Raw genomic sequence first — 26,174 nt, 5'->3', positions numbered from 1 at the left:
GTTTTTGTAGTCCCAGAACGGCCTTGGAACGGGCCGTTCCGGTATGGAGAACGGGCCGTTCCGGAAGGAGAACGGGCCGTTCTTCTGAGATTGAGAACGGGCCGTTCTGGTTTCAGAACGGGCCGTTCTGGTTTTTTGGGAACGGGCCGTTTCGATTTTGGAACGGGCCGTTCCAGTTACAAATTTTGCCCAGATTTGAAGGATCCGGAACGGGCCGTTCCGAAATCAGTACGGGCCGTTCCGGGTGCGTCAGATTGCCTATAAATAGGGGCAGGGGGGTGAAATTTTTTATACAGAGGAAGAAAGTGAAATTTTAGAGAGAGAAAGAGAAGAGAGAGAGAGAGAGAGAGAAAGAAAGAGAAAGAAAGAGAGAGAGAAAGGAAGAGGGAATCCAGAGGAGGAGGCTCTGCCTAAGTTCAGCTCCGCTTATCCAGGTAAGGGGGGGAGTGAGAACCTCGCTCAGGGGTGTAGGGATAATTGTTGGATAGTTGTTTGTCGGATTGGCCCCAATCCTTTGTCGTTATTCTGTTTAATTTCTATTTACTCTACTTTGCTTTCTTGTTGGAGGTGCCGTTGTTCTGTCTAAATTTCTATTTACTCTACTTTGCTTTTTGTTGAAGGTGCCGTTGTTCTGTCCGATTTTCTATTTATTCTACTTTGTTTTTGTTGAAAGTGTCGTTGTTCTGTCTGATTTTCTATTTACTCTACCTTGTTCTTTGTTGAAAGTAATAAATGAATATGAAATTAATGTTAATAATAAATGAGTTTTAATATGAATAAGAATGCTCTCTGGATCTCTGTGAATACCTATGCGGACCTTAAGAGGAGTATTGATGACATGACCATGTGAAATATGGACAAATGACATGAGACCTAAGAATTGACTATTGAGACAAACTATGATTATGAGACTATGACAAATGAGGACATGATGTACTAAATGAAATCATGTAAAAAGTTAAATATTGAGTCAATGAGATTATGATGGTATGACATGCATCATATGCATATATTATTCCAGGTGTGCCGCTGAGGCCGCATACCAGTGATGTAACATGCTAACAAGGTGTATCTTAGGGTCACCAGTGATGTAACTTGTAACCAGGTGTACCTTAGGGTCACCAGTGATGTAACCAGGTGTACCTTTGGGTCACCAGTGATGTAACCAGGTGTGCCTTAGGGTCACCAGTGATGATATGTGAAACTTCCTTATGGCGCCACATGCATGCATTTATAAGTCAAGATCATGACATCATTGCATGATAAATGAATATATATGTGATATTGATGATGTATGTGTATTATTTATAAGTGACTTATATTTGTTGTGTGTGTGAGTGCTATCTAGCCTTTATTTCTGCACCTGAAACTGAGTGAGATGTTTCTCACTCCCTTGTTGTTTTTGTATATGTTTAAATTATGTTGCAGGTGATCAGCATCATGAGGATGTTGGTGATGAGGCTTAAAGGCTTCAATTGGGCATGCTCTGATAGGATGTGACATCGGGGCATAGTTATTTTAGTTTAATATGTTATTGTTTTTATAACTTTAGTTTCTCTTCTTTTGTAATTTCTAACGAAGAAATAACGTAGATAACATATATAATTCAAGGAAAATATATGTTAAGAATTGTAATTCGAACGTTCTTGATAAAAGACCAAGATGTACATTTTTGTTATATTTTTTATTATATGATTTGGGAGTATAAATTAATTCCTAACCAGGAGGCACTGCCACCTTTACTGGAGTTAATTTATATTTCCTTTATTATTATTTGTATATATATGATTTCTTGTTTTACACTAAATTGTATTGAAAATCTTAACTTCTTTTCTTTTATAATTTTTACACTGGAGTTATGATTTATGAGTTACGAATGTGAATCTTCTACCTTGTTATATTTGAAATATTTGTCAACTATGAAAGATTTCATTTACCCAAAAAGAAGATAAGAAATATTTTATTGTTACATTTGTTGTATATTAATAACGGGGTAGAGGGTGTCACATTTAGTGGTATCAGAGCAGGTCGATCTAATCGACCGTGAGTTATGAGTTTACTATGCTTATTTGGTTTACTATGTTTATTTGGTACATGAATGATGGACTGAATTGATTGTAAAACTTGTTGGTATGATAGTATGATGATTGATTATGTTTATTGATTGTATTATTTTCTTAGACTATGGCTGGTAGAAATGATCGTGCGATTGCCGATGCTCTTCAAGCATTAGCACAAGCTATGAATAATAACAATAGGACTGAGGTCGCTCCTAACTGGTTGGAGCAATTTCAACGAAATCACCCACCTACCTTTAAAGGAGGATATGACCCAGATGCTGCTATGAATTGGCTAACAGAAATAGAAAAAATTTTCAATGTTATGGATTGTCCCATCGCTCAGAAGGTGAAGTTGGCCACATTCATGTTGACTGCTGATGCTCACTTTTGGTGGGAAGGAGCACTTCGGAGGATGATTGATGGAGGGGTGCACTTGAATTGGGACAACTTCAAGAAGGTCTTTCTTGAGAAGTATTTCCCGGATGATGTGAGAAGTCGGAAAGAAATGGAATTCCTTGAGCTGAATCAAGGGAACGACACAGTGGCTGTGTATGCTGCCAAATTTGATGCTTTGGTTCGTTATTGCACACACTACCATGGTGAGGGTGGTGAAAGAGCTAAATGCATAAAATTTGTAAATGGTCTGCGTCCTGAAGTGAAAACTGCAATTAACTATCAGGAGATATATCACTTTCCCACTCTGGTCAATAAGTGCAGCATTTATGATCATGACAACCGTGCTCGTGCTGCTTTTTATAAAGGAGTTGGAGGTCCTATCCGTGCTGTGAGTTCTAGTACTTCGGGAAGGAGTAAGCCTTACTTCGCTTCTAATAGATTTCAAGGGAGTAAAGCTGCTGCTAATAAAAGTAAGTTGCTTACTAGAGGATCCACTGTTAGTGCTACTGGAAGTGTTGGAGGGTCTGTGTCCACTCCTTCAGTAAGATGCTGGAAGTGTGGACTTGTTGGTCATAATCAGTCTGAGTGTCGTGACAGGGAAGTTACCTGCTTCAACTGCAATGGTAAAGGTCACATCAGTACCCAATGTCCTGAATCACAAAGAACACGTGTTATGGGATCGGGTTCGCAAACTGAGCGTCCAAAGACTGTGGGGAGAGTATTTGCTCTTAGTGGTGCTGAAGCTTCTCGGTCAGAAAATTTGATACAAGGTACTTGTTTCATAGCTGAGACTCCTTTTGTTGTACTATTTGATTCTGGTGCAACTCATTCCTTTATTTCTGTCTCTTGTGTCCAAAAATTGAATTTGCCTGTGTCTTTGTTAGATTTTGATCTAGTTGTTGAAACCCCTACTAATGGTCCTGTGACTACATCCCTAGTGTGTTTGAAATGTCCTTTGACAGTTTCTGATAAGCAGTTTCTAGTTGACTTAATTTGTTTGCCTCTTAGTCAATTAGATGTAATTCTTGGTATGGATTGGTTATCTTCTCACCATGTCCTTTTAAACTGCTTTGAGAAATCTATTTCCTTTGGTGAATGTAAGAGTACGGAATTTCTTAGTGCTGCTGACATTAAAACTTGTTTAAAAGACAATGAAAAAGTGTACATGATCTTAGCTTCTTTAACACTTGAGACTGATAGTAAGCTAGATGAGATTCCCTTAGTGAGAGAATTTCCAGAAGTATTTCCTAAGGATATGTCTAGTTTACCACCTGAGAGAGAGATTGAGTTTAGCATAGACTTAGTACCAGGTACCCCACCTATATCTATAGCACCCTATAGGATGTCCCCTACAGAGTTAGTTGAGCTTAAGAAACAAATAGAGGAATTACAAGGAAAACAATTCATTAGGCCTAGTGTCTCGCCTTGGGGAGCGCCTGTTTTGTTGGTTAAGAAGAAAGATGGGAGCATGAGGTTGTGCGTAGACTATAGGCAACTGAATAAAGTGACCATTAAGAATAAGTATCCTTTGCCTAGGATAGATGACCTTATGGATCAACTAGTTGGAGCTTGTGTGTTCAGTAAGATAGATTTAAGGTCAGGATACCATCAGATTAGAGTGAGAGCTGAGGATGTTCCTAAGACTGCCTTTAGAACCCGCTATGGGCACTATGAGTATTTAGTTATGCCTTTTGGTGTGACTAATGCACCTGGTGTTTTTATGGACTACATGAATAGGATCTTTCACCCTTACTTGGATAGATTTGTAGTGGTCTTCATAGATGATATCCTAGTGTATTCCAAGACTAGGGAGGAGCATGTTGAGCACCTTAGGATCGTTCTTCAAACCCTTAAGGAGAGGCAGTTGTATGCAAAATTGTCAAAATGTGAATTTTGGTTGGATAGTGTGAACTTTCTAGGACATGTGATATCCAAGGGTGGAATAGCTGTAGATTCTGCTAAGGTAGAAGCTGTGTTAGAGTGGAGAACACCTAAATCAGTATTTGAGATTAGGAGTTTTCTAGGACTAGCTGGTTATTACAGAAGGTTTATAGAGAATTTCTCTAGGCTAGCTCTTCCTTTGACTAAGCTGACGAAGAAAGACCAACCTTTTGTGTGGGATTCTAAGTGTGAGGAAAGTTTTCAAGAACTTAAGAGGAGATTAACTAGTGCTCCTGTGTTAGTATTACCTGATCCTAGTAAGACTTTTGAGGTATTTTGTGATGCTTCTAAATTAGGTTTAGGAGGAGTGCTTATGCAGGAGGGTAAGGTAGTAGCCTATGCTTCAACACAACTTAAAATTCATGAGCAAAACTATCCTACCCATGACCTTGAGTTAGCTGCAATAGTTTTTGTGCTCAAGTTGTGGAGACATTACTTGTTTGGGTCTAGATTTGAGGTTTTTAGTGACCATAAAAGCCTTAAGTACTTGTTTGACCAAAAGGAATTGAATATGAGGCAGAGGAGATGGTTAGAGTTTCTTAAGGATTATGACTTTCAATTAAATTATCACCCTGGCAAGGCTAATGTTGTAGCTGATGCTTTGAGTAGAAAATCTTTGAGAATGTCTTCCTTGATGATTAGGGAAATGCAAATGATTGAGGAGTTTAGGGATATGAGCTTAGGGTGTGAGTTGACCTCTAAGAGTATTAAGTTGGGAGCTTTAAGAGTGACTAATAGCTTGATAGATGAGATTAGAGAAGGTCAGAAGATGGATCCTTTCTTATTGAGTCGGGTAGAGAAGTTGAATCAAGCTGTGAAAAGTGAGTTTAGAATTGGAGTGGATGGAGTTTTAAGATTTAAGGATAGGTTGTGCATTCCTAGTGTGCCAGAACTTAAGAGAGCAATCCTGGAAGAAGGTCATAAGAGTATCCTTAGTATCCATCCAGGAGCCACTAAGATGTACCAAGACCTTAAGAAGATGTTTTGGTGGCCTAAGATGAAGAGGGAAGTGGAGGAATTTGTGTATGCTTGCTTAGTATGTCAGAAAGCTAAGGTAGAACACCAAAAACCTTCAGGTTTGATGCAACCTTTAGATGTGCCTGTGTGGAAGTGGGATAGCATCTCTATGGATTTTGTAGTTGGGTTACCTAAGACTGTGAAGAACTTGGATGCTATATGGGTCATTGTGGATAGATTGACTAAGTCTGCCCATTTTATTCCCATTAATATTAGGTACTCTTTGGAGAGGTTAACCAAGTTGTACATCAGTGAGATCGTGAGGTTGCATGGAGTTCCTACTAGTATTGTGTCTGATAGAGATCCTAGGTTCACCTCTAGATTTTGGGAGAGTTTGCATAAGGCTTTAGGCACTAAGCTTAGATTGAGTTCAGCTTACCATCCCCAAACAGATGGCCAAACTGAGAGAACCATACAATCTTTGGAAGACTTGTTGAGGGCTTGCATCTTAGAACGTGGGGGTAGTTGGGATAGTTTCCTACCTTTGATAGAATTTACCTACAATAATAGCTACCATTCTAGTATTGGGATGGCACCATATGAGGCTCTGTATGGTAGGAGATGTAGAACACCTTTATGTTGGGTAGAACCTGGAGAGAATGTCATGTTAGGACCTGAGATAGTTCAACAAACTACTGAACAGGTTAAGATGATCCAAGAGAAGATGAGAGCAACCCAGAGTAGGCAAAAGAGTTATAATGACAAGAGGAGAAAAGACCTTAAGTTTAAAGAAGGTGATCATGTATTCCTTAAAGTCACTCCTTGGACAGGAGTAGGCAGAGCACTGAAATCCCGTAAGCTTACTCCACGTTTCATTGGTCCTTATCAAATTCTTAAAAGAATCGGTGAAGTGGCCTATCAAATTGCTTTGCCTCCATCTCTTTCAAATCTCCATAGTGTCTTTTATGTTTCCCAACTCAGAAAGTATGTCCATGATCCTTCCCATATCATTGAGTCTGACAACATTCAGTTGAAGGATAATCTTACTTATGAAACGGTTCCTCTAAGGATTGATGACAAGAGAGTGAAACAACTAAGAGGAAAGGAAATCCCTTTGGTTAAGGTCGTTTGGGGAGGAAATATTGAAGAAAGTGCTACATGGGAATTAGAAAGCAAGATGCGAGAAGCTCATCCATTTCTGTTTTCAGGTAAATTTCGGGGACGAAATTTCTAAAAGGAGGGGAGAATTGTAACACCCAAATTTTTATTATTATTTTAATGGCATTTTCGTAATTTTAATAAAGTTATAGGGGTATTTTGGGTTCTGGAACGGGCCGTTCCAAAAGTGGAACGGGCCGTTCCAAATGTTGAAAATGTGAGGTTTTTGTAGTCCTAGAACGGCCTTGGAACGGGCCGTTCCGGTATGGAGAACGGGTCGTTCCGGAAGGAGAACGGGCCGTTCTTCTGAGATTGAGAACGGGCCGTTCTGATTTCAGAACGGGCCGTTCTGGTTTTTTGGGAACGGGCCGTTTCGATTTTGGAACGGGCCGTTCCAGTTACAAATTTTGCCCAGATTTGAAGGATCCGGAACGGGCCGTTCCGAAATCAGTACGGGTCGTTCCGGGTGCGTCAGATTGCCTATAAATAGGGGCAGGGGGGTGAAATTTTTTATACAGAGGAAGAAAGTGAAATTTTAGAGAGAGAAAGAGAAGAGAGAGAGAGAGAGAGAGAAAGAAAGAGAAAGAAAGAGAGAGAGAAAGGAAGAGGGAATCCAGAGGAGGAGGCTCTGCCTAAGTTCAGCTCCGCTTATCCAGGTAAGGGGGGGAGTGAGAACCTCGCTCAGGGGTGTAGGGATAATTGTTGGATAGTTGTTTGTCGGATTGGCCCCAATCCTTTGTCGTTATTCTGTTTAATTTCTATTTACTCTACTTTGCTTTTTTGTTGGAGGTGCCGTTGTTCTGTCTAAATTTCTATTTACTCTACTTTGCTTTTTGTTGAAGGTGCCGTTGTTCTGTCCGATTTTCTATTTATTCTACTTTGTTTTTGTTGAAAGTGTCGTTGTTCTGTCTGATTTTCTATTTACTCTACCTTGTTCTTTGTTGAAAGTAATAAATGAATATGAAATTAATGTTAATAATAAATGAGTTTTAATATGAATAAGAATGCTCTCTGGATCTCTGTGAATACCTATGCGGACCTTAAGAGGAGTATTGATGACATGACCATGTGAAATATGGACAAATGACATGAGACCTAAGAATTGACTATTGAGACAAACTATGATTATGAGACTATGACAAATGAGGACATGATGTACTAAATGAAATCATGTAAAAAGTTAAATATTGAGTCAATGAGATTATGATGGTATGACATGCATCATATGCATATATTATTCCAGGTGTGCCGCTGAGGCCGCATACCAGTGATGTAACATGCTAACAAGGTGTATCTTAGGGTCACCAGTGATGTAACTTGTAACCAGGTGTACCTTAGGGTCACCAGTGATGTAACCAGGTGTACCTTTGGGTCACCAGTGATGTAACCAGGTGTGCCTTAGGGTCACCAGTGATGATATGTGAAACTTCCTTATGGCGCCACATGCATGCATTTATAAGTCAAGATCATGACATCATTGCATGATAAATGAATATATATGTGATATTGATGATGTATGTGTATTATTTATAAGTGACTTATATTTGTTGTGTGTGTGAGTGCTATCTAGCCTTTATTTCTGCACCTGAAACTGAGTGAGATGTTTCTCACTCCCTTGTTGTTTTTGTATATGTTTAAATTATGTTGCAGGTGATCAGCATCATGAGGATGTTGGTGATGAGGCTTAAAGGCTTCAATTGGGCATGCTCTGATAGGATGTGACATCGGGGCATAGTTATTTTAGTTTAATATGTTATTGTTTTTATAACTTTAGTTTCTCTTCTTTTGTAATTTCTAACGAAGAAATAACGTAGATAACATATATAATTCAAGGAAAATATATGTTAAGAATTGTAATTCGAACGTTCTTGATAAAAGACCAAGATGTACATTTTTGTTATATTTTTTATTATATGATTTGGGAGTATAAATTAATTCCTAACCAGGAGGCACTGCCACCTTTACTGGAGTTAATTTATATTTCCTTTATTATTATTTGTATATATATGATTTCTTGTTTTACACTAAATTGTATTGAAAATCTTAACTTCTTTTCTTTTATAATTTTTACACTGGAGTTATGATTTATGAGTTACGAATGTGAATCTTCTACCTTGTTATATTTGAAATATTTGTCAACTATGAAAGATTTCATTTACCCAAAAAGAAGATAAGAAATATTTTATTGTTACATTTGTTGTATATTAATAACGGGGTAGAGGGTGTCACATTTAGTGGTATCAGAGCAGGTCGATCTAATCGACCGTGAGTTATGAGTTTACTATGCTTATTTGGTTTACTATGTTTATTTGGTACATGAATGATGGACTGAATTGATTGTAAAACTTGTTGGTATGATAGTATGATGATTGATTATGTTTATTGATTGTATTATTTTCTTAGACTATGGCTGGTAGAAATGATCGTGCGATTGCCGATGCTCTTCAAGCATTAGCACAAGCTATGAATAATAACAATAGGACTGAGGTCGCTCCTAACTGGTTGGAGCAATTTCAACGAAATCACCCACCTACCTTTAAAGGAGGATATGACCCAGATGCTGCTATGAATTGGCTAACAGAAATAGAAAAAATTTTCAATGTTATGGATTGTCCCATCGCTCAGAAGGTGAAGTTGGCCACATTCATGTTGACTGCTGATGCTCACTTTTGGTGGGAAGGAGCACTTCGGAGGATGATTGATGGAGGGGTGCACTTGAATTGGGACAACTTCAAGAAGGTCTTTCTTGAGAAGTATTTCCCGGATGATGTGAGAAGTCGGAAAGAAATGGAATTCCTTGAGCTGAATCAAGGGAACGACACAGTGGCTGTGTATGCTGCCAAATTTGATGCTTTGGTTCGTTATTGCACACACTACCATGGTGAGGGTGGTGAAAGAGCTAAATGCATAAAATTTGTAAATGGTCTGCGTCCTGAAGTGAAAACTGCAATTAACTATCAGGAGATATATCACTTTCCCACTCTGGTCAATAAGTGCAGCATTTATGATCATGACAACCGTGCTCGTGCTGCTTTTTATAAAGGAGTTGGAGGTCCTATCCGTGCTGTGAGTTCTAGTACTTCGGGAAGGAGTAAGCCTTACTTCGCTTCTAATAGATTTCAAGGGAGTAAAGCTGCTGCTAATAAAAGTAAGTTGCTTACTAGAGGATCCACTGTTAGTGCTACTGGAAGTGTTGGAGGGTCTGTGTCCACTCCTTCAGTAAGATGCTGGAAGTGTGGACTTGTTGGTCATAATCAGTCTGAGTGTCGTGACAGGGAAGTTACCTGCTTCAACTGCAATGGTAAAGGTCACATCAGTACCCAATGTCCTGAATCACAAAGAACACGTGTTATGGGATCGGGTTCGCAAACTGAGCGTCCAAAGACTGTGGGGAGAGTATTTGCTCTTAGTGGTGCTGAAGCTTCTCGGTCAGAAAATTTGATACAAGGTACTTGTTTCATAGCTGAGACTCCTTTTGTTGTACTATTTGATTCTGGTGCAACTCATTCCTTTATTTCTGTCTCTTGTGTCCAAAAATTGAATTTGCCTGTGTCTTTGTTAGATTTTGATCTAGTTGTTGAAACCCCTACTAATGGTCCTGTGACTACATCCCTAGTGTGTTTGAAATGTCCTTTGACAGTTTCTGATAAGCAGTTTCTAGTTGACTTAATTTGTTTGCCTCTTAGTCAATTAGATGTAATTCTTGGTATGGATTGGTTATCTTCTCACCATGTCCTTTTAAACTGCTTTGAGAAATCTATTTCCTTTGGTGAATGTAAGAGTACGGAATTTCTTAGTGCTGCTGACATTAAAACTTGTTTAAAAGACAATGAAAAAGTGTACATGATCTTAGCTTCTTTAACACTTGAGACTGATAGTAAGCTAGATGAGATTCCCTTAGTGAGAGAATTTCCAGAAGTATTTCCTAAGGATATGTCTAGTTTACCACCTGAGAGAGAGATTGAGTTTAGCATAGACTTAGTACCAGGTACCCCACCTATATCTATAGCACCCTATAGGATGTCCCCTACAGAGTTAGTTGAGCTTAAGAAACAAATAGAGGAATTACAAGGAAAACAATTCATTAGGCCTAGTGTCTCGCCTTGGGGAGCGCCTGTTTTGTTGGTTAAGAAGAAAGATGGGAGCATGAGGTTGTGCGTAGACTATAGGCAACTGAATAAAGTGACCATTAAGAATAAGTATCCTTTGCCTAGGATAGATGACCTTATGGATCAACTAGTTGGAGCTTGTGTGTTCAGTAAGATAGATTTAAGGTCAGGATACCATCAGATTAGAGTGAGAGCTGAGGATTGTCGCCACCGGCCCGAAACGGGCTTTCGGCATTCGCGAAGGATGGTTGGACTCGTTTATTTGTTTAAAAATAGTGGATTGCTAGAATGACTTATTCTCAAACTGAGACCTCGTCAAACGAGCAATTTTATTAAAAGGCTCACTAATCCATATTAATCCCAAGCGGGACCCTCCATGGATTAGAGGTTTTCATAAAAGGAGGGTTCGTGGAGTCGCCACCAATGTTTTACTCAAAACATTGGAAAAAGGGATAAGGCAATTGATTTAAAAATCAACTTTGGCCACTACAACCAGAGTTGGGTAAGGGAGTCGGTTACGCGTGGGGAAGGTGTTAGCACCCCACAGCGCCCCTTTCGGGTTCCCTATGACAGATTATTTTCTAAAATAACAGCGTAAAATTACTAAATTACCCCTATTTATTCTAAACAATTATGAATTGACTATCTACATGATGACAGTTTAAATATGCACACAGAAAGCAGTAAAAGGAAGGATTGAAGGGAAACCTCTTGAAGCGTGCTTTTTATAAAAAATGAACTGGGAAGCGTTTTGGCGTTCCCTCGCTCTACAAGCCCGCTCCTCGCTCTCCTAGAACAAAATTTTAACTCAGGGAATCAAAGAGATTTCCCCTCGACTAGGTTCGATCCTCAAGCAAAATGGCTCGGGGCTCAAGAACTTCGTCGGATCAACTCTCCGAGTGATTTCTAGGGCAGAACACTGCTCAAAAACCCCAGAATACTCAAGGAGAGGGTTCAAACTATGTTGAAAAGTGTGGAATGACGTCCAATTGACGTCATATTTATAGGGAATAGGCGCAGTACGGCCTACAGGGCCAATACGGCCGTATTGAAATTTTTGAACTTCAATACGGTCGTATTGGGGTTCAATACGGTCGTATTGAAAGTCAGAAATTTCAATACGCCCGTATTGAGTTCGCAGCGGTCGTATTGAAGTGTCAATACGGTCGTACTGACTTCAGTATGGCCGTATTGAAGCTTCAATACGGCCGTATTGAGTTCAGTACGGCCGTATTGGGCTTTTTCCCTCCACTTCTTTATTTTAAACTATTCTAAGACCTCTGGACCTACAGAGAACCCTCCTAGGGCCTTCGAGGAGTCCTTCTGGCTGATTATCCTTCAGTCTTCGAGAGTCTTCAAGCTTTATTTCTGACCCGGACAATTTTAGGGGTCTACAGCTGCCCCCCCTTTACTTAGTCGGACGGCCTCTTGGTGTATCGGCTGACAAGTAAAGGAGTTGACCCAATTGTCCGGGTATTGTGCCGACCTTCTGACTTGTAGCGTCTTCCGGTGGGAAAATGTTGAGTAGCCTCTCCAGGTGGGTGCATACCTCGGCGCTTCTGACATCCTCGGTAGCTGAGTTTACCTTCTCCAAGGCCAACTTCACTCGACGCCCGAGCCGGAAGTTGGACATCAACGCGCCTCTGATGACGCTGATGGTTGAGTACCGCCTCTCTAGGCTTAGCTTCACTCTTTGTTCGAGCCGGAAACCAAGCACCTTTGCGACGACGGTGAGCAGTGTGAGTTTTGCCTCTCCAGGCCTTGCTTTGCTTGTTGCCCAAGCTGGAAGCTGTGAGTACCGTCTCTCCAGGCTTAACTTCACTCTTTGTTCGAGCCGAAAGCTAAGTACCCTTGTGACAACGGTAAGCAGTGTGAGTTTTGCCTCTCCAGGCCTTGCTTTGCTTGTTGCCCAAGCTGGAAGCTGTAAGTACCGTCTCTCCAGGCTTAACTTCACTCTTTGTTCGAGCCGGAAGCTAAGTACCCTTATGACAACGGTAAGCAGTGTGAGTTTTGCCTCTCCAGGCCTTGCTTTGCTTGTTGCCCAAGCTGGAAGCTGTAAGTACCGTCTCTCCAGGCTTAACTTCACTCTTTGTTCGAGCCGGAAGCTAAGTACCCTTATGACAACGGTAAGCGGTGAGTACCCCTTTTCCAGAGATAGCTTCGCTCATTGTCCGAGCCGGAAGCTGCATACCTCCGTGTTTGTGACGACGGGGGTAGCGTGAATATCTCCTTTCCAGGGATTCGTGATGATTTTGTCTCCACAGTCCACGATGCTGCTTCGACGGTTGTTTTTTGATTTTGTGCCACTAAGGGCTGGATAACGCAGGGATCCGTCTAGGGGATGTGCAGTTACTCATAGGTTCTTGTGTCCCAACTTTCCATTGCGTAGTTGGTTCCCACTGGGGAATTTCTGATTCCTTTGGGTGCAGACACAAAGATGCTCTTTCTGATGTGAGCGGTGCCTTATGATTGGCTGACGTCCTTTCGACGTTGGTGGAGTATCCCGGTTATCCTTGTTCGGGTGTCTCTTTTGGTTTTTGATTTTGCTGCCTCCGTGTAGGCTGTTATCCACTGGGGGATTTTGTCGTTGATTTTGATTAGCCTCTTCTGTTAGGCGTATCAGCTTGACGTTCAATGATTGGCTGAGCCAGATTCCACTTGGGGAATGATTATTGATTTTTTATTTTCTTCTCCTTCTGCAGGGATGCCTCTTGAGTGGGCGACTGGGGATTTGGGGATCTTATGTATCCCAGAGTATTATTTAGGAAGCCTCTACAGGCTTAGCCTCACTCGACACTCGAGTTGGAGAGCTATCTTCACTGAGGAAGTCTAAGTCCTTTGACTTGGATATTCTGCTTGGGTGATCGTGCTTCCATTGGGAATGTCGTCGATCTTGCTTTGATAGCTCTTGTTGGATATTGGCTTCATGAGCTGAGGTTCCCTTTGGGGAGTATTATTTCTGCGAGCCTCTCCAGGCTCAATTATTCTTTGGTGTGGAGGATGAGGAGTATTTCGGCGAGCCTCTCCAGGCTCAGTTATTTTGAGAGTATTCTTTCGGCAAGCCTCTCCAGGCTCAATTATTCTGTATGATGCTGCTGATTTTCTGAATCTTTGTATTTTGCTTGCTGTTGTCATACACAAGCAATTTTCTATTTTTCTATTTTATGCAGTTGCCTCATGATAAGGTCTTTGAATGTGCAACTCATGTGTGTGATGCACAGATGTAATACAATTTTTATTTTTGTTCATTTATTTAGAAAAGTGAGTGGCTCTCCCTATCCTCTTCTTCTTGGAGGACTTTCTGTCATTGACGCGAGGGAGTATTTTTGTGAGCCTTTATGCAGGAGATTATGGATTTTACAGGAACCCCTCCAATTTTCTTTTATTGACCGATTATTAAGAGTTTCGTACAATTTTTAGAAACATCAATTTTAAAGGCATAATCACAAGGTCAAGAAAGAAAAGAAACAAATGGATATTTTATTGATATTCACAAATGTTCATACAGAAAGATTTACAAAAGGAATTTCTGAAGAATGGCTGGCCAAGGTAGGCTATACATTTTTGGCTTAAACAATTATATCTGTAATTGTCGCTTTTCTCGTTCCCCTAATCGTTTTGGGTGAGATGCCTGAGCCAGGAGTGTAGATACTGCAAGACGCTTGCTTCTAGAAGATTATCACTTGAACCGCCTTTCGGTTTTCGGTTCAAGTGATCGTTGCTTGCTTTGTTTTTATATCTTATTCTTTTGCCCCTAATTTTTGCCTAGGACATGTCCTAGCGGGGATAATTTTGCCTTTGTTTTGCCTAGTACCCTTGTACTGGCGGGCTTTTTGTCTTGCCCTAACTTTTGCCTAGGATGCCCTTTTTGGGTTTTCATCCTAGCGGGCTGATGCAAGCAACGTCTTCAAGCATAATACTTCTTTACCACGTCAGCGTTGACTGGGTATCGAAGTTCTTCTCCGTCCATGTCTGTGAGAATCAATGCTCCCCCGGAGAAAGCTCGCTTCACCACATATGGTCCTTCGTAATTTGGGGCCCACTTTCCGATTTTGTCCTTTTGAGCTGGTAGCAATTTCTTCATCACCAGCTCTCCCTCATGGTAGATCCGAGGATGGACTTTTTTGTCGAAAGCCTTTTTGATCTTCCTTTGGTAGGCTTGACCATGGCATATGGCGTTCAGTCGTTTTTCTTCGATAAGGTTCAATTGGTTGTATCGACTTTGAACCCATTCTGCCTCGGAAAGTTTTGCTTCCATGATTACTCTCAGAGAAGGTATCTCGACTTCAACCGGCAGAACTGCCTCCATTCCATAAACAAGGGAGAATGGAGTAGCTCCTGTGGATGTACGTACTGAAGTCCTATAACCATGGAGAGCGAAGGGTAGCATCTCATGCCAGTCTTTGAATGAGACAACCATCTTTTGTACTATCTTCTTGATATTCTTATTGGCTGCCTCGACTGCCCCATTCATCTTTGGTCGATATGGGGAAGAGTTATGGTGCTGAATTTTGAACTCTTTGCACAATTCTTCCACCATCTTATTGTTCAAATTGGATCCATTATCAGTGATGATCTTATCGGGAATACCGTATCTGCATATGATGTTCTTCCTTATGAAGGATGTTACCACCTTTCGGGTCACATGAGCATACGATGCCGCTTCTACCCATTTAGTGAAATAGTCAATGGCCACAAGGATGAACCTATGTCCATTGGATGCCTTTGGCTCGATGGGTCCAATAACATCCATGCCCCACATTGCGAATGGCCATGGTGAAGCCAAAACATTGAGTGGCGTTGGTGGGACATGAATGTTGTCGGCATATGCTTGACACTTGTGGCATTTCCGGACGTATTGGTAACAATCCCTTTCAATGGTCGACCAATAATATCCTGCTCTAAGGATTTTCTTAGCCATTGCAGGCCCGGGAATATGGGTACCAAAAACCCCCTCATGTATTTCTTTGATCACGTTTTGAGCTTCGACTCGGTCTATACATCTCAACAAGACCGAGTCATAATTCTTTTTGTAGAGGGTTTCCCCAATCAACAGAAATCCCATGGCCCTTCTTCGGATATGCTTTTTATCATTATCACTAGCCATATCAGGATATTCCCCTTTTGACAGATATTGTTTGATGTCATGGAACCATGGATGATCGTCAACAGCTTCATCTATCAGTAGGCAGAACGCTTGCTTATCGTGCCGCCGGATATTGATGATGGGCATTTCATGCTCCTTATCCAATGCGAACATCGATGATAGTGTAGCAAGGGCGTCAGCAAACTGATTCTCCTCCCTTGGAATGTATTCAAAGATGACACTTTGGAAAAATTGTGTCAAATCTTTGATATGCTCAACATATGGTATCAGTTTAGGATTTCGGACTTCCCAGTCACCTCGCAGTTGGTGAATGACTAAAGCCGAATCTCCAAATACTTTGAGCTTTAGGATACCATTGTTGATTGCTGCTTGGATTCCTAACGCGCAAGCCTCGTATTCGGCCATGTTATTTGTACAGTCAAAGTTGAGTCTTGCCGTTGAGGGGATATGCTTTCCTTGCGGGGAAATTAATACTGTCCCAATCCCTTGTCCAAGCATGTTGGAGGCTCCATCAAAATACATGGTCCACGCATCGTCTTTTAGTTCTTCATGTTGTATACTCATTATGTGCTCGTCGGGGAAATCATCCTGAAGGGATTGGTAATCATTGGTCGGCCCATGTGCTAGGTAATCAGCTAGGGTACTGCCTTTGATGGCCTTTTGTGTGACATGTATGATGTCAAATTCTGATAATTGCACTTGCCATCGGGCAATCTTCCCAGTGATTATTGGTTTGTCGAACACGTACTTAATTGGGTCCATTTTGGAAACCAACCAAGTAGTATGCCTTATCATGTACTGCCTGAGCCTTTGTGTTGCCCACGCTAACGCACAGCAAGTCTTTTCTAATGGCGTGTAGCGGGTTTCATAATCAAGGAACTTTTTGCTCAGGTAGTAGATGGCTTGTTCTTTCTTTCCAGTTTCGTCCTGTTGCCCTAGCACGGCTCCCATGGACTCATCAAGTACTGTCAGATAGAGGATTAATGGCCTTCCCTCGACAGGTGGCACCAGTACTGGTGGATTGGCCAAGCACTGTTTGACCTTGTCAAAAGCTCGTTAACAATTCTCATCCCAAGTTTCGGAATGATTCTTGCGCAACAACTTGAATATTGGTTTGCACGTGTCAGTCAACTGTGCGATGAACCTTGCGACGTAGTTCACCCTGCCGAGGAATCCTCTAATTTCTTTCTCAGTTTTAGGAGGAGGCATTTCCATTATTGCCTTTACTTTATCGGGGTCCACCTCTATGCCTTTTTCACTGACGATGAACCCGAGAAGCTTACCCGACCGAACTCCGAAAGTACACTTAGCCGGGTTTAGCTTAAGCTGATACTTACGAAGCCGATTGAATAATTTTCTCAAATATTGGATGTGGCCCATCTCGTCTTTTGACTTTGCGATCATGTCATCCACGTATACTTCAATTTCTTTGTGGATCATATCGTGGAATAATGTCACCATCGCTCGTTGGTAGGTGGCACCCGCATTCTTGAGTCCAAAAGGCATTACCCTATAGCAAAACGTGCCCCAAGGTGTAATGAAGGAAGTCTTCTCGCGGTCTTCCATGTTCATCTTGATTTGGTTATACCCCGAGTATCCATCCATAAAGGAATAGAGTGTGTTTGTGGCGGTGTGATCCACGAGTGTATCAATATGTGGCAAGGGAAAATCGTCCTTTGGGCTGGCACGATTCAAATCCCTATAATCAACACACACTCTAACCTTTCCATTCTTTTTGACGACTGGCACAATGTTAGCCAGCCATTCGGGATACTGGGATACAACCAAGAATCCCGCGTCCAATTGTTTTTCTACCTCCTCCTTAATCTTTAACGACCATTCGGGCTTGATTCGTCGAAGCTTTTGCTTAATAGGTCGGAACCCCTCTTTTAAGGGCAACTTGTGTTCGACAATGTTGGAGTCCAACCCGGGCATATCATGGTACGACCATGCAAATACGTCCTTGTATTCCCTCAATAATTGAATTAATTGCGTTTTTATTCCATCACTGATACGGGTCCCAATATTGACCTCTTTCAATTCTTGACCCTGCCCCAAATTCACGGTCTCCAATTCTTCTTGATTCGGTTGGAGTAGACGAGCTTCTTGATCTAGCAGTCTTTGCAGGTCCGGAGAGATGGTCTCCTCATCACTGTCCAACTCAACCCATTCATCCTCGGCTTTCGGATCCCGGTCAGAGCGAGCAATCACAGACATAATTATTTATTGGTTCTGTTTAGGTTTAGAATTTATTAATATTAATGAGAGAGAGAGAATAGAACAAAATGAGAGAATAATTGTGTGAAAAATGCCTTTTTATTGATATATGAGTGTAAAACTGTACAAAACCCTTTATTTACATGAAAAGGTCCTCATGATCTCGGGTATTGATCATGAGTCCCTAAAAGAAAAAAATGTGGAGGGGCCCTATCATGGCTTGCCCTTCTCTCTACTCCTGTTGCGGTAGAGGATTCTTGCTCACGTCGGGCGCCGTCGAATCGAAAGTGACCCACCCAGCGTCGATAAGGTCTTGGACCTTGTACTTGAGAGCTCGGCAGTTCTCCGTTGAGTGCCCCTGTGCCCCCGAATGGTATAGACATTTGTCTTGTGGATTGTACCAATCGGGGTAGGGTGGATTCACCTTCTTTGGTGGAATGTAAGCTATAAGGCGCGCCTCTACTAGCTTCGGCAGGAGATCGCTGTAAGTGGTCGGAAGTCTATCAAACTTCTTCACAGAGTTGTTTTGCGATTTGCCTGACTTCGAAGCGGAAGAAGACGGAGCAATGGTTACAGCGTTGACTCCTCCTTCTTTCTTCTTCCCGAAGGCCTTCTTAGCTTCGTATGATTGGGAAGGCTTAGCCAGCTTCCCACTTTTAAGTCCTTGTTCCACCCTTTCTCCAATGGTGATGATGTCCGAGAAGAGTGTCGTCGTGTTCCCTATCATTTTATCGTAATAGGGACCAGTCAACGAGTTGATGAATAAGGACACCGTCTCCTTATCCGACAGCGGGGGCTCTATCTGTGCCGCCAACTCCCTCCAACGTTGGGCGTACGCCTTGAAGGATTCATCGTTCTTTTTACTCAAGGCTTGAAGATCAGACCTATCGGGTGTTAGGTCGATGTTGTATTTGTAGCGCTTGAGGAAGGCGTCGGCCAACTGCCTCCATGTGTGTACTAGATTTCCATCTAACTGCATATACCAGTTGAGTGCAGTTTCAGCTAAGCTCTCTTGAAAGCAGTGGATCAAGAGCTTTTCATTTGTGGCATATGCAGCCATCTTGCGACAGTACATGGTGAGATGACTTTTAGGGCAAGTCGATCCCACATACTTTGGGAAATCCGGCACTTTAAATTTAGGAGGGAATTGAATGTCCCTCACTAAACACATGTCGGCGGCATCCTTAACGTCAAAGTCATGCCCCTCCATAGCCCTTAGCCGATCCTCGAGGGCATGGAATTGTTCCTTTGAGACCTCGGGCTCTTTTATTATAATTCCTGCCCCAAGGGGTACGGCGTTTGGAGGATCTTTTTCATGCTCTTCCTCCTCTCCCTCATGATGGGACCCATGATCACTATGATGAGAATCATGGATGTTGTGATGACGCATGAGTTCCATCATTTGCGCCATCTGCTCTTTAAGCTGTGAAAGCTCGGTTGTGAGCTTCTTGTTTTGCTCCTCCAATGCTTCCATTTTCTTGATTTTCCGTGCGCGCGTAAGGATAGAGAGATGACCAGCCACTTTCTAAAAATGAATATTTAATCTAATTAATTTATGGAATGAATACGCTCTTGACATGAGCTTGATAACCCTCCATTTTTAAGGCGCTGCCTTTTTAAAATAGAGTGTTACCACCCTCCTTGACTCATGATCTCTCCTCAACGGAGAATCTCTATAGTCATGGGTCTCTTTCACTCATGTCAAGAGGTATTGGTGATCCTAAAATGTATGTTTTCATGAGGATGCATGATGTCTTATTGGTAATGATGTACATGCTCCTCACTTTTATTATATTTTCACACATGGTCTTTCCTCTCATGTCATGGTTTTTTATGCATGGGGATTATTTTTAGACCTTATCACGAGGTTATTTATTAATGCACAAACAATGTCACATAACGAATGCACAAACAATTCACTCATCCACGAACAGTTACGAGCGAATTACGAGGTAGGGGTCTCCTGCAGAAAAGTGCATATTCAAGGAGGATCTAACTGTTCTCACTTGGTCAAAGGCCCCCAAGGTGCCCCCATTATAGGGACCCAATTCCTCTTGTCGTTGGTCGATGGAAAGCTCCAACGCACCGTCGGACTCAAGTTCATGGTTATCACCTTGAGCGATGCTTTTCGACAACGGTCTCATAGGCTCCTATAAACCCATCAACCGGCCGTACTAACATCCACTCCCTATGGATTACCACTCATGCCCCCGGGTATAGAGGGAACTGTTGTGTGCAAAGGTTTGTGTACAGTTTGTATTTCAAACAATTGCGGAATTTAAACAAACAACAGTTATTAAAGCCATATAATAAATCATGTTATCATACAAGTGAGGGGTAGTGAAGTAATTTTAGACTATTATTTTGAAAATAATCCATCACTAAATGGGACTGACTCTCAAGGCATCCCCAGTGGAGTCGCCATCTGTCGCCACCGGCCCGAAACGGGCTTTCGGCATTCGCGAAGGATGGTTGGACTCGTTTATTTGTTTAAAAATAGTGGATTGCTAGAATGACTTATTCTCAAACTGAGACCTCGTCAAACGAGCAATTTTATTAAAAGGCTCACTAATCCATATTAATCCCAAGCGGGACCCTCCATGGATTAGAGGTTTTCATAAAAGGAGGGTTCGTGGAGTCGCCACCAATGTTTTACTCAAAACATTGGAAAAAGGGATAAGGCAATTGATTTAAAAATCAACTTTGGCCACTACAACCAGAGTTGGGTAAGGGAGTCGGTTACGCGTGGGGAAGGTGTTAGCACCCCACAGCGCCCCTTTCGGGTTCCCTATGACAGATTATTTTCTAAAATAACAGCGTAAAATTACTAAATTACCCCTATTTATTCTAAACAATTATGAATTGACTATCTACATGATGACAGTTTAAATATGCACACAGAAAGCAGTAAAAGGAAGGATTGAAGGGAAACCTCTTGAAGCGTGCTTTTTATAAAAAATGAACTGGGAAGCGTTTTGGCGTTCCCTCGCTCTACAAGCCCGCTCCTCGCTCTCCTAGAACAAAATTTTAACTCAGGGAATCAAAGAGATTTCCCCTCGACTAGGTTCGATCCTCAAGCAAAATGGCTCGGGGCTCAAGAACTTCGTCGGATCAACTCTCCGAGTGATTTCTAGGGCAGAACACTGCTCAAAAACCCCAGAATACTCAAGGAGAGGGTTCAAACTATGTTGAAAAGTGTGGAATGACGTCCAATTGACGTCATATTTATAGGGAATAGGCGCAGTACGGCCTACAGGGCCAATACGGCCGTATTGAAATTTTTGAACTTCAATACGGTCGTATTGGGGTTCAATACGGTCGTATTGAAAGTCAGAAATTTCAATACGCCCGTATTGAGTTCGCAGCGGTCGTATTGAAGTGTCAATACGGTCGTACTGACTTCAGTATGGCCGTATTGAAGCTTCAATACGGCCGTATTGAGTTCAGTACGGCCGTATTGGGCTTTTTCCCTCCACTTCTTTATTTTAAACTATTCTAAGACCTCTGGACCTACAGAGAACCCTCCTAGGGCCTTCGAGGAGTCCTTCTGGCTGATTATCCTTCAGTCTTCGAGAGTCTTCAAGCTTTATTTCTGACCCGGACAATTTTAGGGGTCTACAAGGATGTTCCTAAGACTGCCTTTAGAACCCGCTATGGGCACTATGAGTATTTAGTTATGCCTTTTGGTGTGACTAATGCACCTGGTGTTTTTATGGACTACATGAATAGGATCTTTCACCCTTACTTGGATAGATTTGTAGTGGTCTTCATAGATGATATCCTAGTGTATTCCAAGACTAGGGAGGAGCATGTTGAGCACCTTAGGATCGTTCTTCAAACCCTTAAGGAGAGGCAGTTGTATGCAAAATTGTCAAAATGTGAATTTTGGTTGGATAGTGTGAACTTTCTAGGACATGTGATATCCAAGGGTGGAATAGCTGTAGATTCTGCTAAGGTAGAAGCTGTGTTAGAGTGGAGAACACCTAAATCAGTATTTGAGATTAGGAGTTTTCTAGGACTAGCTGGTTATTACAGAAGGTTTATAGAGAATTTCTCTAGGCTAGCTCTTCCTTTGACTAAGCTGACGAAGAAAGACCAACCTTTTGTGTGGGATTCTAAGTGTGAGGAAAGTTTTCAAGAACTTAAGAGGAGATTAACTAGTGCTCCTGTGTTAGTATTACCTGATCCTAGTAAGACTTTTGAGGTATTTTGTGATGCTTCTAAATTAGGTTTAGGAGGAGTGCTTATGCAGGAGGGTAAGGTAGTAGCCTATGCTTCAAGACAACTTAAAATTCATGAGCAAAACTATCCTACCCATGACCTTGAGTTAGCTGCAATAGTTTTTGTGCTCAAGTTGTGGAGACATTACTTGTTTGGGTCTAGATTTGAGGTTTTTAGTGACCATAAAAGCCTTAAGTACTTGTTTGACCAAAAGGAATTGAATATGAGGCAGAGGAGATGGTTAGAGTTTCTTAAGGATTATGACTTTCAATTAAATTATCACCCTGGCAAGGCTAATGTTGTAGCTGATGCTTTGAGTAGAAAATCTTTGAGAATGTCTTCCTTGATGATTAGGGAAATGCAAATGATTGAGGAGTTTAGGGATATGAGCTTAGGGTGTGAGTTGACCTCTAAGAGTATTAAGTTGGGAGCTTTAAGAGTGACTAATAGCTTGATAGATGAGATTAGAGAAGGTCAGAAGATGGATCCTTTCTTATTGAGTCGGGTAGAGAAGTTGAATCAAGCTGTGAAAAGTGAGTTTAGAATTGGAGTGGATGGAGTTTTAAGATTTAAGGATAGGTTGTGCATTCCTAGTGTGCCAGAACTTAAGAGAGCAATCCTGGAAGAAGGTCATAAGAGTATCCTTAGTATCCATCCAGGAGCCACTAAGATGTACCAAGACCTTAAGAAGATGTTTTGGTGGCCTAAGATGAAGAGGGAAGTGGAGGAATTTGTGTATGCTTGCTTAGTATGTCAGAAAGCTAAGGTAGAACACCAAAAACCTTCAGGTTTGATGCAACCTTTAGATGTGCCTGTGTGGAAGTGGGATAGCATCTCTATGGATTTTGTAGTTGGGTTACCTAAGACTGTGAAGAACTTGGATGCTATATGGGTCATTGTGGATAGATTGACTAAGTCTGCCCATTTTATTCCCATTAATATTAGGTACTCTTTGGAGAGGTTAACCAAGTTGTACATCAGTGAGATCGTGAGGTTGCATGGAGTTCCTACTAGTATTGTGTCTGATAGAGATCCTAGGTTCACCTCTAGATTTTGGGAGAGTTTGCATAAGGCTTTAGGCACTAAGCTTAGATTGAGTTCAGCTTACCATCCCCAAACAGATGGCCAAACTGAGAGAACCATACAATCTTTGGAAGACTTGTTGAGGGCTTGCATCTTAGAACGTGGGGGTAGTTGGGATAGTTTCCTACCTTTGATAGAATTTACCTACAATAATAGCTACCATTCTAGTATTGGGATGGCACCATATGAGGCTCTGTATGGTAGGAGATGTAGAACACCTTTATGTTGGGTAGAACCTGGAGAGAATGTCATGTTAGGACCTGAGATAGTTCAACAAACTACTGAACAGGTTAAGATGATCCAAGAGAAGATGAGAGCAACCCAGAGTAGGCAAAAGAGTTATAATGACAAGAGGAGAAAAGACCTTAAGTTTAAAGAAGGTGATCATGTATTCCTTAAAGTCACTCCTTGGACAGGAGTAGGCAGAGCACTGAAATCCCGTAAGCTTACTCCACGTTTCATTGGTCCTTATCAAATTCTTAAAAGAATCGGTGAAGTGGCCTATCAAATTGCTTTGCCTCCATCTCTTTCAAATCTCCATAGTGTCTTTTATGTTTCCCAACTCAGAAAGTATGTCCATGATCCTTCCCATATCATTGAGTCTGACAACATTCAGTTGAAGGATAATCTTACTTATGAAACGGTTCCTCTAAGGATTGATGACAAGAGAGTGAAACAACTAAGAGGAAAGGAAATCCCTTTGGTTAAGGTCGTTTGGGGAGGAAATATTGAAGAAAGTGCTACATGGGAATTAGAAAGCAAGATGCGAGAAGCTCATCCATTTCTGTTTTCAGGTAAATTTCGGGGACGAAATTTCTAAAAGGAGGGGAGAATTGTAACACCCAAATTTTTATTATTATTTTAATGGCATTTTCGTAATTTTAATAAAGTTATAGGGGTATTTTGGGTTCTGGAACGGGCCGTTCCAAAAGTGGAACGGGCCGTTCCAAATGTTGAAAATGTGAGGTTTTTGTAGTCCCAGAACGGCCTTGGAACGGGCCGTTCCGGTATGGAGAACGGGTCGTTCCGGAAGGAGAACGGGCCGTTCTTCTGAGATTGAGAACGGGCCGTTCTGATTTCAGAACGGGCCGTTCTGGTTTTTTGGGAACGGGCCGTTTCGATTTTGGAACGGGCCGTTCCAGTTACAAATTTTGCCCAGATTTGAAGGATCCGGAACGGGCCGTTCCGAAATCAGTACGGGCCGTTCCGGGTGCGTCAGATTGCCTATAAATAGGGGCAGGGGGGTGAAATTTTTTATACAGAGGAAGAAAGTGAAATTTTAGAGAGAGAAAGAGAAGAGAGAGAGAGAGAGAGAGAAAGAAAGAGAAAGAAAGAGAGAGAGAAAGGAAGAGGGAATCCAGAGGAGGAGGCTCTGCCTAAGTTCAGCTCCGCTTATCCAGGTAAGGGGGGGAGTGAGAACCTCGCTCAGGGGTGTAGGGATAATTGTTGGATAGTTGTTTGTCGGATTGGCCCCAATCCTTTGTCGTTATTCTGTTTAATTTCTATTTACTCTACTTTGCTTTTTTGTTGGAGGTGCCGTTGTTCTGTCTAAATTTCTATTTACTCTACTTTGCTTTTTGTTGAAGGTGCCGTTGTTCTGTCCGATTTTCTATTTATTCTACTTTGTTTTTGTTGAAAGTGTCGTTGTTCTGTCTGATTTTCTATTTACTCTACCTTGTTCTTTGTTGAAAGTAATAAATGAATATGAAATTAATGTTAATAATAAATGAGTTTTAATATGAATAAGAATGCTCTCTGGATCTCTGTGAATACCTATGCGGACCTTAAGAGGAGTATTGATGACATGACCATGTGAAATATGGACAAATGACATGAGACCTAAGAATTGACTATTGAGACAAACTATGATTATGAGACTATGACAAATGAGGACATGATGTACTAAATGAAATCATGTAAAAAGTTAAATATTGAGTCAATGAGATTATGATGGTATGACATGCATCATATGCATATATTATTCCAGGTGTGCCGCTGAGGCCGCATACCAGTGATGTAACATGCTAACAAGGTGTATCTTAGGGTCACCAGTGATGTAACTTGTAACCAGGTGTACCTTAGGGTCACCAGTGATGTAACCAGGTGTACCTTTGGGTCACCAGTGATGTAACCAGGTGTGCCTTAGGGTCACCAGTGATGATATGTGAAACTTCCTTATGGCGCCACATGCATGCATTTATAAGTCAAGATCATGACATCATTGCATGATAAATGAATATATATGTGATATTGATGATGTATGTGTATTATTTATAAGTGACTTATATTTGTTGTGTGTGTGAGTGCTATCTAGCCTTTATTTCTGCACCTGAAACTGAGTGAGATGTTTCTCACTCCCTTGTTGTTTTTGTATATGTTTAAATTATGTTGCAGGTGATCAGCATCATGAGGATGTTGGTGATGAGGCTTAAAGGCTTCAATTGGGCATGCTCTGATAGGATGTGACATCGGGGCATAGTTATTTTAGTTTAATATGTTATTGTTTTTATAACTTTAGTTTCTCTTCTTTTGTAATTTCTAACGAAGAAATAACGTAGATAACATATATAATTCAAGGAAAATATATGTTAAGAATTGTAATTTGAACGTTCTTGATAAAAGACCAAGATGTACATTTTTGTTATATTTTTTATTATATGATTTGGGAGTATAAATTAATTCCTAACCAGGAGGCACTGCCACCTTTACTGGAGTTAATTTATATTTCCTTTATTATTATTTGTATATATATGATTTCTTGTTTTACACTAAATTGTATTGAAAATCTTAACTTCTTTTCTTTTATAATTTTTACACTGGAGTTATGATTTATGAGTTACGAATGTGAATCTTCTACCTTGTTATATTTGAAATATTTGTCAACTATGAAAGATTTCATTTACCCAAAAAGAAGATAAGAAATAT

The 26,174-nt window shown here is 41.2% G+C and overlaps 2 protein-coding genes across 2 annotated transcripts; both read left to right on the top strand.

Annotated features, from left to right (window-relative positions):
- The first annotated feature begins 584 nt into the window (after window positions 1-584).
- On the top strand, window positions 585-8,343 carry LOC145954430 (uncharacterized). The gene is made up of 2 exons (XM_083068570.1): window positions 585-3,226; window positions 8,163-8,343. Exons 1-2 carry the CDS (start codon window positions 2,185-2,187, stop codon window positions 8,198-8,200), a joined length of 1,080 nt encoding a protein of 359 aa, XP_082924696.1. The 5' UTR covers window positions 585-2,184; the 3' UTR covers window positions 8,201-8,343.
- Window positions 8,344-8,724: 381 nt separating this feature from the next.
- On the top strand, window positions 8,725-25,994 carry LOC145954429 (uncharacterized). The gene is made up of 2 exons (XM_083068569.1): window positions 8,725-9,960; window positions 25,644-25,994. The coding sequence occupies exons 1-2, from the start codon at window positions 8,919-8,921 to the stop codon at window positions 25,679-25,681; spliced, it is 1,080 nt and encodes a 359-aa protein (XP_082924695.1). The 5' UTR covers window positions 8,725-8,918; the 3' UTR covers window positions 25,682-25,994.
- Window positions 25,995-26,174: the final 180 nt, after the last annotated feature.

The sequence above is a fragment of the Cajanus cajan genome, chromosome 2 (assembly GCF_000230855.2).
Source record: "Cajanus cajan strain Asha chromosome 2, NIPB_CcT2T_4, whole genome shotgun sequence".
Lineage (NCBI taxonomy): Eukaryota > Viridiplantae > Streptophyta > Magnoliopsida > Fabales > Fabaceae > Cajanus > Cajanus cajan.
Note: the sequence above shows the minus strand (reverse complement) of the source record. Positions and strands in the feature narration are given on the sequence as shown.

Bases quoted from the DNA above. Each gene is read 5' to 3' on its own strand.
- LOC145954429 (XM_083068569.1), top strand. From the start codon at position 8,919: ATGGCTGGTAGAAATGATCGTGCGATTGCCGATGCTCTTCAAGCATTA. The intron at 9,961-25,643 runs GTACTTGTTTCA...ATTATGTTGCAG, and splicing joins GTCAGAAAATTTGATACAAG to GTGATCAGCATCATGAGGAT.
- LOC145954430 (XM_083068570.1), top strand. From the start codon at position 2,185: ATGGCTGGTAGAAATGATCGTGCGATTGCCGATGCTCTTCAAGCATTA. The intron at 3,227-8,162 runs GTACTTGTTTCA...ATTATGTTGCAG, and splicing joins GTCAGAAAATTTGATACAAG to GTGATCAGCATCATGAGGAT.